General features: G+C 44.2%; 1 protein-coding gene across 1 annotated transcript in view; it reads left to right on the forward strand.

The window, feature by feature from the left end:
* LOC149428695 (insulin receptor substrate 1-like) overlaps positions 1 to 15,100 on the forward strand; it is a 62,314-nt gene that overhangs the window by 15,583 nt on the left and 31,631 nt on the right. The window contains exon 3 of the mRNA XM_089667105.1: positions 6,406 to 6,695. Coding sequence (XP_089523231.1) covers positions 6,406 to 6,695 — 290 coding nt within the window. The remainder of the gene's footprint in view (positions 1 to 6,405; positions 6,696 to 15,100) is intronic.

Raw genomic sequence — 15,100 nt, forward strand, 5'->3', positions numbered from 1 at the left:
CAGTTCATTCATGATTTAGCAACGGAGGGGGGAGGGGCAATGACTTTTTCACATAGGGCCGGGCAGATTGAGACAGGTTTTTTTTTTTTTTTCCCCTTAATAAATGAAATCCTCATTTTAAAAACTGCATTTTGTATTTAGTCGGGTTATCTTTGTGTAATATTAACCTCTTCACGCCGGCCGCACACAAATGTGTGCGTCTGGGCCTAGACACCGAGCGGCCGCACATTTGCGTTCAGGTAAGAAAAAACATATGTGCTGAGAGCGTGCTCCCAGCACACACGTCTGGTACTCATGGAGAGGTCCTGATCTCCTCTTTCGATCGGGACCTTTCCCGATCATGTGACCGCCGTGACGACGCGTTACAACGGTCACATGATCCCTAAACCCCGTCCGTCTCGGCTTCTGAAACTCTTAAAGGGCCGGGAGGCGCCGGCGTGAAGGGGTTAAAATTCGTTTGATCTGAATCCTTTTAAATGTGACAAATATGCACAAAAAAATAAAAATCAGGAAGAGGAAAATACTTAGTGACATCACTGTAGCTCTGACATATACCGCAGTGCTGTACACAGAACACTGAACCAGCCACATTAATGCCAACAGTATACCGATAACGGATCAATAATTCATAACAATGATCAGTGAAATCAGTGCTGGTCTTGTTGCGCTCCCCGGGGGAATGAATGCAGCCGGCGTCCTATGCAGGAATGTAATCGGTGTAATTATAGTCGTTAAATATTAATGGATGTCATGTAGTATTTATGTGGATGATGTCATACGGTTTAAAGGGAAGGCGCGCTGTATTGCCGGTGAGCGCCTTTTTTTTTTTTTTGTTCCTTGCCGTTTTATCGTGACGTTTACCTTGTATAGCCGAAGCGCATGTTGACAAACTTCCACATACTGATTTGTGTGTTAAATATGGAGATTTTTAGATCGGCAGCTAGGGGGAGCTCACTAGCCAAATATCTCTGTTACTAGCCACAGGGGGAGAGCATTGTTTTAATGCAATCGGCTACTAGACTTTCCTTGTGGGAAGGAGCAGCAAATCGCAACTAGTTATGTATCTGTACAAATATGTAAGCAGAGGCTGTGTATGTAATGAGCAGGCATGACTGCCTCCATATGTGTGTGTATGTATGTGTGTGTGTGTGTGTGTGTGTGTGTGTGTATATGTGTGTGTGATTATATATATATATATTACAGTATCTGTGTGTGTATATATAGGGGTATATGAAATATTTTATATATATATATATATATATATATATATATATACACACACACCTATACACTATATTGCCAAAAGTATTGGCCCCGCCCTCCCAATCATGTGATTCAGGTGTTCCAATCCCCTCCCAATCATGTGATTCAGGTGCTCCAATCCCTCCCAATCATGTGATTCAGGTGCTCCAATCCCCTCCCAATCATGTGATTCAGGTGCTCCAATCCCCTCCCAATCATGTGATTCAGGTGTTCCAATCCCCTCCCAATCACATGATTCAGGTGTTCCAATCCCCTCCATGGACACAGGTGCATACAATCAAGCCCCTAGGCATGCAGACGGCTTCTACAAACATTGGTGAAAGAATGGGTCGCTCTCAGGAGCTCAGTGACTCCAAGCGTGGTCCCGTGATAGGTGGCCACCTGGGCAATAAGTCCATCCGTGACATTTCCCGGGCTACTAAATATTCCACGCTCAACTGTTAGTGGGATTATAACAAAGTTAAGCCACTGGGAACAACAGCCACTCAGCCACCAAGTGGTAGGCCATGTCACATGACAGGGCGGGGTCAGCGCAAGCTGAAGCACACAGTGCGCAGAAGTCACCAACTGTCTGCAGAGTCGATAGCTAAAGACCTCCAAACTTGGTGTGGCCTTCAGATGAGCCCAACAACAGTGCGTAGAGAGCTTCATGGAATGGGTTTCCATGGCCGAGCAGCTGCATCCAAGCCTTCCATCACCAAGTGCAATGCAAAGCGTCGGATGCCGTGGTGTAAAGCACGCTGCCACTGGACTCTAGAACATGGAGACATGTTCTCTGGAGGGGCCAATTACTCTTCTTTGTCTGGCAATCCAATGGATTTGTCTGGGTTTGGCGGTTGCCAGGAGAACGGTACTTGCCTGACTGCATTGTGCCAAGTGTAAAGTTTGATGGAGGGGGGGTTATGGTGTGGGGTTGTTTTTCAGGGGTTGGGCTTGGCCCCCTAGTTCCAGTGAAGGGAAACTCTTAAGGCATCAGCATACCAAGACATTTTGGATAATTTCATTCTCCCAACTTTGTATGAAGTTTGGGGATGGCCCCTTCCTGTTCCAACATGACTGCCCACCAGTGCACAAAGCAAGGTCCATAAAGACATGGAGGAGCCAGTTTGGGGTGGAGGAACTTGACTGTCCTGCACAGAGTCCTGACCTCAACCCCATAGAACACCTTTGGGATGAATTAGAGCAGAGACTGCGAGCCAGGCCTCCTCCCCCGACATCAGTGCCTGACCTGACAAATGTGCTTCTGGAAGAATGGTCCAACCTTCCCATAGACACCCTCCTAAACCTTGTGGACGGCCTTCCCAGAAGAGTTGAAGCTGTTATAGCTGCAAAGGGCGGGGCCAACTCAATATTGAACCCTACGGACTAAGACTGGGGGGCCATTAAAGGTCGTGTGTGGAAAGGGCGGGGCCAACTCAATATTGAACCCTATGGACTAAGACTGGGGGGCCATTAAAGGTCATGTGTGTGGAAAGGGCGGGGCCAACTCAATATTGAACCCTATGGACTAAGACTGGGGGGCCATTAAAGGTCATGTGTGTGGAAAGGGTGGGGCCAACTCAATATTGAACCCTACGGAGTAAGACTGGGGGGACATTAAAGGTCATGTGCGGGGGAAAGGCCGGCGGCCCAATACTTGGGGCAATATAGTTTTGTCTGTGTGTGTGTGTATGTGTGTGTATGTGTATGTATATGTATATATATGTATATATATATATATATATTACACCCACCAAGCTGATCTCTGGGCTGAAATTACATTGCTGGCCTGCTGCAGGCAGGAAGCAGTATTTCCTTGGTCTCCTGTCCCCTGGTGATCAGACTGTACATTGTAACTTTGTAGCAAGGGGAGAGGCAGCAGCAGAGGGCTGATCTACATCAGGCATTTGTGGATACAGCCAAGACCCACACAGACAGCTAGATGTGAGTCATCTTTGATCCGGCATCTAGGTGCAGGAAGTAGATGGATGATGCCTGAACAAAGATGGTGCCATTCTTCTGGAGAGAAAGGCATGAAGGCATTGTTGGAGGGGGTAAGGTGAATACCAGGAAACTTTACACTGACAAATACTTTACATGAAAAATGTATCCAATGACAGGTCTCCTTGTAAGCAATGGCCTTCTAAGGAACCCCTGCTGGAACACCAATAAATTGGGCTTCAGCCTGGGGTGGAGCAATAACCAGTTCCTAATCTGTAAAGCACATAAGTTTTTTTTTTTTTGTCTGTATTTATATATGTATATATATATATATATATATATATATATATATATATATATATATATATATATATAATGTTTGGTGTTTTTTTTTATATTTTTGGTCAATATTTCAGATGGTGGCGGTGACCTGTTCAGTAGAAGTAATTGCCCTCAGCGGGTTGGAGGTGATTGGATGGTGGCCTCCTGTGGATGGTTGTCACTTTGAGATATTTTGTAGAGGTTTTTCTCGGGATTGGTTGACCATGGGGGAGATTTTAATCTGCACCGTGCTATGATTGAAACCTTTTCCATCGACAGTAGCTCAGTGCTTACCATGACAAACCGTTTGCTGCGCATTCAGGGATCAGATGTCAGGATGTTACAATGTATCGAAAGCCAAAACTTTTTGTTTTTTGCTTTAAAAGGTGTGTGGAAGGTTTAACTCCAACATAGGTATATGTGGTGGCGCGGTGGTGGGTTGGACTTGCTGTTTTGCATTGATAGGGCATCATCACTATGACAGCCAATCGCTGTGATCTCATAATCATGAAGATCATAGGGCAGTGGGAGCCGGTGGAAAGGGGTTATGAGAAGTCAACTAACTTTTTGTAAAAATGAGTTTCATTGGATAGTGGCTTGGATGCTGAGCTACCATGATTGACGGTGCCCATGTCTGAGCTACCATGTCTGACCACGCTACTCATAAGGCCGTACTGCCACATATAGTCTAACAGCCAGTGTCATTGGTTTAAACTAGTAGTGCCCTCGCTTGACACCCCCAGCACTGTGACTGTTGTCACTAACAGAGCCTGGTCTTTGTTTACGATCGGGGTCACCAATCACGTCATCACTATGACTTTGATCAGATGATTAGGATGGGATTAAAGTCTCACCAGAAAGAACTTGGTTTCCTCTAGTTCCTCCCGTAGTACAAAGTGCATGTAGCCCTGCTTATGATTGTGGCTTGGATTTTGAGCAGGCATGGTTGACAGCACCCTTGCTCCCCCCCCCCCCCTCCCCAACCGCCACTCAAACACACTGCTCGCAAGAAGGCGAATACCTACTGAGTTCTGAGTGACCGTAAGGAGAGGGGGTGGTGACTCCGCAAATTTCATTCCCATGATCTGTCACCAGCCTGATGAGGCAGCACCTACCGGTAGTTTTAGGCTGGCCCATGAATGGGGATAAGGAAGAGGACGTGGTTCCTAGTACTGTGCTGGTAAATTAATGGAGAGAAGGAAGTATAGTAGGTGACTACAGTGCTGTTAGCTCCTCCATGGGAAAATCAATAAATTTGGTCTTCGGCCTAGGGAGGAGCATGGTTTCAAGTGCTGTGCTGGCTCATGTATGAGGAGAAGGAAGAGGGCATGGTTTCCAATGCTGCGCTGGCTCATGTATGAGGAGAAGGACGAGGGCATGGTTCCTAGCACTGTGCTGGCTCATGAATGTGGATAAGGAGAAGGGCATGGTTACTAGTGCTGTGCTGGCTCAGGAATGGGGAGAAGGAAGAGGGCATAGGCCCTAGTACCATGTTGTCTCATCAAAGGGTACAAGGAAGAGGGCATGGTTCCTAGTACCATGGTGGCTCATGAATGGGGGTAAGGAAGAGGGCATAGTTCCCAGTACCATGCTGGCTCATGAATGGGGGTAAGGAAGAGGGCATGGTTCCCAGTACCATGCTTACTCATGAATGGGGGTAAGGAAGAGGGCATAGTTCCCAGTACCATGCTGGCTCATGAATGGGGGTAAGGAAGAGGGCATGGTTCCCAGTACCATGCTGGCTCATGAATGGGGGTAAGGAAGAGGGCATGGTTTCCAATGCTGTGCTGGCTCATGTATGAGGAGAAGGAAAAGGGCATGGTTTCTAGTACTGTCCGGGCTCATGAATAGGGAGAACGAAGAGGGCATGGTTCCTAGTACTGTGCTGGTTCATGAATGGAGAGAAGGAAGAGGACATGGTTCCTAGTGCTGCACTGGTCTATGAATGGGGGGGGGGGGGGAAGGATATGGTTCCTAGTACTGGTTAATAAATGGGAAGAGGGAAGTGTAGTAGGTTACTACAGCGCTGTGCTGTTAGCTCCCCCATAGGAAAACCAATAAATGGGTCTTCGGCCTAGGGAGGAGCATGGTTCCTAGTACTGGTTAATAAATGGGAAGAAGGAAGTGTAGTAGGTTACTACAGCGCTGTGCTGTTAGCTCCCCCATAGGAAAACCAATAAATGGGTCTTCGGCCTAGGGAGGAGCATGGTTCCTAGTACTGTGCTGGCTCATGAATGGGGAGAAGGAAGAGGGCATGGTTTCTAGTACTGTGCTGGCTCATGAATGGGGAGAAGGAAGAGGGCATGGTTACTAGTGCTGTGCTGGCTCATGAATAGGGCGAAGGAAGAGGACATGGTTCCTAGCACCATGCTTGCTCATTAATGGGGAGAAGAAAGAGGGCATAGTCCCTAGTACCATGCTGGCCCATGAATGGGGAGAAGGAAGAGGGCATGGTTCCTAGCACTGTGCTGGTTTATGAATGGGGAGAAGGAAGAGGACATGGTTCCTAGTACTGCGCTGGTAATAAATGGGAAGAAGGAAGTGTAGTAGGTTACTACAGTGCTGTGGGCTCCCCATAGGAAAACCAATAATTTGGGCTTCAGCCTAGGGAGAAGCAATAACCATTTCCTAATCCATAAATGAAAATAACGTTTAGGTCCACTTACATGGCTCTTACTGGCATCAGATTTTTATTCCATTTTTATGTGGTTTATGAGACGCTCTGTGGACGATACATTTTTGTTGCTTGTGGAGCAGAGTTCTTCAGATCTTCAGAATGGAAAGTTGGCAGGATACATGAGCATTTGATTTTTTTTTCTTTAATTACATTTTGACAGTCGGTTTTCAAGGTATTAAAATAATTCTCATCTCTTGTGTCTCTCTCCTTTTCCTCTTTTCCAGCTCGTTCCCTGTCCACCTCTGCTGACACCTCGACTTGGCCTGTTCCACCATTCAGGGAGGTATGGCAGGTGAGCGTACGCCCCCGCGGACTCGGTCAAACCCGCAACCTCTCAGGAACCTACCGCCTGTGTCTGACGGATCGTACTCTGGGACTCCTGCGCCTCCGCTGTGACAACCCATCTGTCACCCTTCAGCTTATGAATGTGCGCCGCTGTGGCCATTCCGACAACTATTTCTTCGTGGAAGTGGGGCGCTCGGCGGTGACCGGCCCGGGAGAGTTATGGATGCAGGTAAGAAATATGGCCCGGCACTTGGCCAATGCAATGTGGCTTTCCAAACCTAATGAACTTATTGGACAACTTTTATCTCCAGATGAAAATGTCTACATTTCTTAGTATGTTTGCATGTACTGTAGGTGCCTCAGCTGTGGGTCAGGACTCCACTGGGGTTTTACTGTGAATTTTTGTCTAGGTTGTCTAGGTGTCCAAGATGTTGGTACAGACTCCAGTTGAGTCTTATTTTGAAAGTTTGGGGTCCCCTCGGCTAGATGCATCAGCCATGGGGCAGGACTGCAATGGTGACTTTTTGTGAATTTTTTGGGCCCCCCTTCCCTGCATGTTGTGGGTCAAAGTTCCAGTAGGTTCCAATTGTAAAATTTTGCTGTGAGTTTTTGGGGTCCCCTGTCTAGGTGTGCCAGGACTCCAGTTAGGGTCTTACTGTGGATTTTTGAGATCCTTGTCTAGATGTTTTTGTGTTGAGTCTGGACTCTAGTGGGTTTTTAATGTGAATTTTTAGGGTCCCCTCTCCTTAGTGTGCTGGCTGTGGATCAAGATTCCATTAGAGACTTATTGTGAATTTTTGGGGTCCCTTTTCTAGGTGCTTCAGCACTCCAATGAGGTTCTATTGTGAACTTTCTGAGACCCTCTTCTAGGTATGTTAGTTGTGGGTCAGAACTTTACAGTAGGGTCCTATTGTCAAATTTTGTGATTCCTCTTCTAGAGACATCAGCTGAAGGTCTGGTCTCCATTGGGTCCATATTGTGAATTTGTAGGGTCTCCTCACTTAGGTGGGGTTGTAGTTTTGAGTCAGGACTCCAGTGGGGTCTTATTGTGAGTTTTTAGGGTTCCCTCACTTAGGTGTGTCAGCCATGAGTCAGGATTCCAATGGGGTCTTATTTTGACTTTTTAGGTCTCCTCGCTTAGGTGTGTCAGCTATGAGTCAGGATTCCATGGGGGTCCCCCTCGAAGTATGCTGTGAATCATAATTCAGTGATGTCTTATTGTGAACATTTGGGGTCCCCCACCTAGGTGCATCAGCTGTGGCTTCGGCCTCCAGTAAGGTCTTATTGTGAATATTTGAGATCCCCAGATTTTTAAAACCCCAACTCCCAGCCAAATCTTTAAGTACAGTCCCCACTGGGGAGATTTTTACCCATTTCATTTCTAGACAGGAAGTGCTGATAAACCCAGATCCTGCCAGTACATCAGTTATTTCTCCACTTCCTCTAACAGGGTGACAACACTGTTTCTTCTGCTTTGGAATTGCACAGCAGCGTTGTCACCCTGTTGACAGGATAGTCTTGGATGGACATATGGTGGTAAATAGACTTTGAGGAGACAAATTAAAGTCCAACTTTAGTCAACTTTTTAACCCCTTCCTGCCGACCCTGTAAGAAAATGTAATGCCGGAGGCTTTTCATGGGCTTCCCAATCACGTGACCTCTCCTATTGGCTGTCTCAGTGATCCCTTTGATTGGGAACCCGTCCTACCAGTTTCCGATCTTTGCTATGTAACTGGGAACTGTTGGTGACAAGTATTGTATGCCTATATGTGACAGCAAGGCCTACCTCTGTGCTGCCACATTTGCGCACAGCCAGCAAGGAGGAGGTAAGCAGTTACAGCAGCAGTTGCTCAAGCCATATGGATTAAAGGCACCTCCTCCAAGCAGTGTTGTATGGTCTGTTCCAATCCTTGTAGCTCATGCATTTCCTGGCCAGCTTGACCTGCCAGCCAATGACCAGTGGAAACAGCTGATTACATAGGTTGGATATCCTGAACTGGTCGCTCACTATGGCAGCACCTGAGGCAATGGTTCAGGTAGCAATTATCCACGTGGCTCATCCCCTCCCACCTTTGTTAATATTGACAGAACAATGGGGTCTGCTTAGTGAATGTCTCAAGCATTCGCACAGCAGTCATGAAAAACCTCTATATTTGCCTAATATGTTTATTTCCTATGATCGTCGGCTCCATCTAGTGGCCGTAATGTGGTATTGTGATTGAGGTACGTCAGGAAAATACTGCACTATGGCCACTAGATGGAACTGACGATCATAGGAAATAGATTGGGCAGAAAAAAGATTATTTGAGACAGCTGTGCGAATTCTTGAGACATCTGCACAGCAATTTAAAAAAAAAAATGAACCCCAGTTCATGAACCCAACAAATAATCCTCAGATCACACATACATTTCCAACTGATGAGCCTCAAAATAGAGCGATATAGGGTTCATACCCCCCTGGGTGAGCAAACTGAGAGGATCATGCTGCAGCAAAACCGGTACAAAGCAACCTAAAGGACGTAGTCACTCATACAAGACAACCTAAAGGACGTAGTCACTCATACAAAGCAACCTAAAGGACGTAGTCACTCATACAAGACCACCTAAAGGACGTAGTCACTTATACAAAACAACTTCAAGGACGTAGTCACTCATACAAAACCGCCTAAAGGACGTAGTCACTCATATAAAACCGCCTAAAGGACGTAGTCACTCATACAAAACTGCCTAAAGGACGTAGTCACTCATACAAAACAACCTAAAGGACGTAGTCACTCATACAAGACAACCTAAAGGACGTAGTCACTCATACAAAACAACTTCAAGGACGTAGTCACTCCTACAAGACAACCTAAAGGACGTAGTCACTCCTACAAGACAACCTAAAGGACGTAGTCACTCCTACAAGACAACCTAAAGGACGTAGTCACTCCTACAAGACAACCTAAAGGACGTAGTCACTCATACAAAACAACCTAAAGGACGTAGTCACTCATACAAGACAACCTAAAGGACGTAGTCACTCATACAAAACCACCTAAAGGACGTAGTCACTCATACAAGACAACCTAAAGGACGTAGTCACTCATACAAGACAACCTAAAGGACGTAGTCACTCATACAAACCACCTAAAGGACGTAGTCACTCATACAAGACAACCTAAAGGACGTAGTCACTCATACAAAGCAACCTAAAGGACGTAGTCACTCATACAAAACCGCCTAAAGGACGTAGTCACTCATACAAAACCGCCTAAAGGACGTAGTCACTCATACAAAGCAACCTAAAGGACGTAGTCACTCATACAAAGCAACCTAAAGGACGTAGTCACTCATACAAAGCAACCTAAAGGACGTAGTCACTCATACAAAACCACCTAAAAGACGTAGTCACTCATACAAAACCACCTAAAGGACGTAGTCACTCATACAAAGCCACCTAAAGGACGTAGTCACTCATACAAAGCAACCTAAAGGACGTAGTCACTCATACAACAACCTAAAGGACGTAGTCACTCATACAACAACCTAAAGGACGTAGTCACTCATACAACAACCTAAAGGACGTAGTCACTCATACAACAACCTAAAGGACGTAGTCACTCATACAACAACCTAAAGGACGTAGTCACTCATACAACAACCTAAAGGACGTAGTCACTCATACAAAACCACCTAAAGGATGTAGTCACTCATACAAAACCACCTAAAGGACGTAGTCACTCATACAAAGCAACCTAAAGGACGTAGTCACTCATACAAAGCAACCTAAAGGACGTAGTCACTCATACAAAGCAACCTAAAGGACGTAGTCACTCATACAAAGCAACCTAAAGGACGTAGTCACTCATACAAGACAACCTAAAGGACGTAGTCACTCATACAAGACAACCTAAAGGACGTAGTCACTCATACAATAACCTAAAGGACGTAGTCACTCATACAATAACCTAAAGGACGTAGTCACTCATACAAAACCACCTAAAGGACGTAGTCACTCATACAAAGCAACCTAAAGGACGTAGTCACTCATACAAGACAACCTAAAGGACGTAGTCACTCATACAAAACCGCCTAAAGGACGTAGTCACTCATACAAGACAACCTAAAGGACGTAGTCACTCATACAAGACAACCTAAAGGACGTAGTCACTCATACAACAACCTAAAGGACGTAGTCACTCATACAACAACCTAAAGGACGTAGTCACTCATACAACCACCTAAAGGACGTAGTCACTCATTCAAAGCAACCTAAAGGACGTAGTCACTCATACAAAGCCACCTAAAGGACGTAGTCACTCATACAAAACCACCTAAAGGACGTAGTCACTCATACAAAACCACCTAAAGGACGTAGTCACTCATACAAAACAACCTAAAGGACGTAGTCACTCATACAAAGCCACCTAAAGGACGTAGTCACTCATACAAAACAACCTAAAGGACGTAGTCACTCATACAAAGCAACCTAAAGGACGTAGTCACTCATACAAAGCAACCTAAAGGACGTAGTCACTCATACAAAGCAACCTAAAGGACGTAGTCACTCATACAAGACAACCTAAAGGACGTAGTCACTCATACAAGACAACCTAAAGGACGTAGTCACTCATACAAGACAACCTAAAGGACGTAGTCACTCATACAATAACCTAAAGGACGTAGTCACTCATACAAAACCACCTAAAGGACGTAGTCACTCATACAAAGCAACCTAAAGGACGTAGTCACTCATACAAGACAACCTAAAGGACGTAGTCACTCATACAAGACAACCTAAAGGACGTAGTCACTCATACAACAACCTAAAGGACGTAGTCACTCATACAACAACCTAAAGGACGTAGTCACTCATACAACCACCTAAAGGACGTAGTCACTCATACAACCACCTAAAGGACGTAGTCACTCATTCAAAGCAACCTAAAGGACGTAGTCACTCATACAAAACCACCTAAAGGACGTAGTCACTCATACAAAACCACCTAAAGGACGTAGTCACTCATACAAAACCACCTAAAGGACGTAGTCACTCATACAAAACCACCTAAAGGACGTAGTCACTCATACAAAGCCACCTAAAGGACGTAGTCACTCATACAAAACAACCTAAAGGACGTAGTCACTCATACAACAACCTAAAGGACGTAGTCACTCATACAAGACAACCTAAAGGACGTAGTCACTCATACATAGCAACCTAAAGGACGTAGTCACTCATACAAGACAACCTAAAGGACGTAGTCACTCATACAAAACAACCTAAAGGACGTAGTCACTCATACAAAACAAAGGATCACGGATGTCTAAATATTTTAGAATAGCAGACCTTACATAGTGTAGTGCAATCTACAGTCTATACACCACGGGGTCCTCCCCATCCACAGACATGTCTACATATAGCATCTGGTCTAAAGCCCCCATGGCATCTATTCAAATGTTGCATTGTCTCATTATATATGATGACAGATAGCTACCATATGTTCTGTGTGTGTGAGCGTTCGCATTCCCCGACCCTTGATCTGGCCCCGTATCTTGTATGTATACAATCTCATGAATATATTGTATGGTAGGGTAGAGAGCCTATGGTAGTCTGCATTTAGGAATCCTAAATATAATGTATGGCAAGGGGCATATATTAATCATCAACGTATGGTGGGGTGTATATAGGAGTCATGAATAGAACACATGGGAGGGTGCATACATAAATCATGTATATAACTTATGTTGGGGTGTATATAGGAATGATTATTAGAACGTATGGTGGGGTGCATATATGTCATGTATTTAATGTATGGTGGGGTGCATATAGGAATCATGAATATATTGTATGGTGGGGTGCATATAGGAATCATGTATATATTGTATGGTGGGGTGTATATAGGAATCATGAATATATTGTATGGTGGGGTGTATATAGGAATCATGAATATATTGTATGGTGGGGTGTATATAGGAATCATGAATATATTGTATGGTGGGGTGCATATAGGAATCATGAATATATTGTATGGTGGGGTGTATATAGGAATCATGTATATAATGTATGGTGGGGTGTATATAGGAATCATGTATATATTGTATGGTGGGGTGTATATATGAATCACGAATATAATGTATGGTGGGGTGTATATAGGAATCATGAATATAATGTATGGTGGGGTGTATATAGGAATCATGTATATATTGTATGGTGGGGTGCATATAGGAATCATGAATATAATGTATGGTGGGGTGTATATAGGAATCATGAATATAATGTATGGTGGGGTGTATATAGGAATCATGAATATAATGTATGGTGGGGTGCATATATAAATCACGTATATAATGTATGTTGGGGTATATATAGGAATCATGTATATATTGTATGGTGGGGTGCATATAGGAATCATGAATATAATGTATGGTGGGGTGTATATAGAAATCACGAATATAATGTATGGTGGGGTGTATATAGGAATCATGAATATAATGTATGGTGGGGTGTATATAGAAATCACGAATATAATGTATGGTGGGGTGTATATAGGAATCATGAATATAATGTATGGTGGGGTGTATATAGGAATCACGAATATAATGTATGGTGGGGTATATATAGGAATCACGTATATAATGTATGGTGGGGTGTATATAGGAATCACGTATATAATGTATGGTGGGGTGTATATATAAATCACGAATATAATGTATGGTGGGGTGTATATAGAAATCATGAATATAATGTATGGTGGGGTATATATAGGAATCACGTATATAATGTATGGTAGGGTATATATAGAAATCATGAATATAATGTATGGTGGGGTGTATATAGAAATCATGAATATAATGTATGGTGGGGTATATATAGGAATCACGTATATAATGTATGGTGGGGTATATATAGGAATCACGTATATAATGTATGGTGGGGTGTATATATAAATCATGAATATAATGTATGGTGGGGTGTATATAGGAATCACGAATATAATGTACTCCTAATTCTGAAGTAATGGTAAGTGAGTGTGAATCCAGGAACAATACAATATATTCCCTTACAGAAGGAGGATGTCTTCTCACATCAGCACATACAGTACATCCAGTTACATTTTCAGGGCTGATCCCTGGCAAACATCATGCAGTAATTATCCCATCATTACAATAATTACAATATCCATCCACACGGATTTAGAAAGCATTTACTGACATACAAGATATGGGGCCAGAAAAAACTAAATTGGTGTTTGTTAAGAAATGTGACTCACGTGACCTAGGTTGTCATCTGTCCCCATCTGACGGGGACAGTCCCTGTTTGGCATCCCCCTGCAAACAGACCTCCCCAGTGGGGTAGTCCTCCTCCCCTGCTACCTTGCGCTCCTCCCCTGCTACCTTGCGTTCCTCCCCTGATACTTTGCGCCCCTGGGCATTAATGGCATGTAGGACGTCGGTAAGAATCGTAAGCGCCACCCCAATATGGATGAGCGCTGGAGCCAGTCACGCATGTGCGGCAATTGTCTCTTGAGCCAGCTTTCTTACGTACTGCGCAATCCTATTGATGTTGTGGGTGTGTTTACCAATGGGGGAGTGGTTTTGTGGGTGTGGTTAAAAAGTGAGTGTGGTCAGTAGGGTTTTCAGACTTAATTTTGAAAATTTTGAAAATCTAACGCGACCTCTAATCTTAGTGCATCGCATGTCAAATCAACTATTATCTCACAGAAGATATCGTTTATTTGGCGTCACCCAATATTAACAAAACTCTTTCCTGTACCATTTATTTGGCACAGATTGGGGGACTTTTTGTGCAAGTTTTTTTTTTTTGTTTTTGTTTTTTTGTTTGTGTTTTTTTGTTTTTTTTGGGCAATCTACTCGCCTCAATTTCAAAGCCTTCAAATTGAACTGACATATTGTGCGCCTACAATCATTTATCTGGCTCACTGTGTTTTTGTTACTATACCCTTTTCAGGTTTTTGCTCCAGTTTTAAGTCAAGGATAGGGGTGGACTGACCATTTGGAAACTCGGGCACTGCCCGAGGTCAGTAGGGGGCCCCATGAGATGCCCCTTGTACCTTTTCCATAGGCTTTTTTGAGTTTGGGCAAGGACACAGGGGCCCCATGATCCCCTATTGCCTAGGGGCCCCATGAGTTGTCAGTCCGCCCCTGGTCAAGAACCAGCATAATGGGCACATCACATAATTATTACTCAGGGCACCTTGCCTTCATTGTCTATATGTAACTTCCACAGTTTCTGCCATACCTAGTGATCATTTAGCAGATCAGGAGTTAAAAAAGCCGCCAATGACCAACATTGATTTTCAGAATATTCTCTACAGTAGAGCAGGTGGTGTTTTAATGTAGACTTCTCGTCATGATGAGGATAAGCCCCCTGGGGGAACGTTGGTTAAAGTGCAGTAAATTCTCATTGATCTAGTCTAGTCTCTATGGCCCAGGATCCACATCCTTACAGCCCTTCAGCCAATGGCCAGATAGGACTCCTTATGAGTCTGACAAACGAGGAGGTGAACTAGATCACTGAAGGCTCTTCCCAGTCATTCAGACGTAGATCTATAAATCGGAGGACAATGTGCTAAACTGATTAACCAAAATGGTTCTCCGGTCTAGAAATCTGGCAACCTTTTGGTCAAA

This window comes from Staurois parvus, unplaced genomic scaffold (genome assembly GCF_062004578.1).
Source record: "Staurois parvus isolate SC_StPar_1 unplaced genomic scaffold, SC_StPar_1.0 ptg003027l, whole genome shotgun sequence".
Taxonomy (NCBI): domain Eukaryota; kingdom Metazoa; phylum Chordata; class Amphibia; order Anura; family Ranidae; genus Staurois; species Staurois parvus.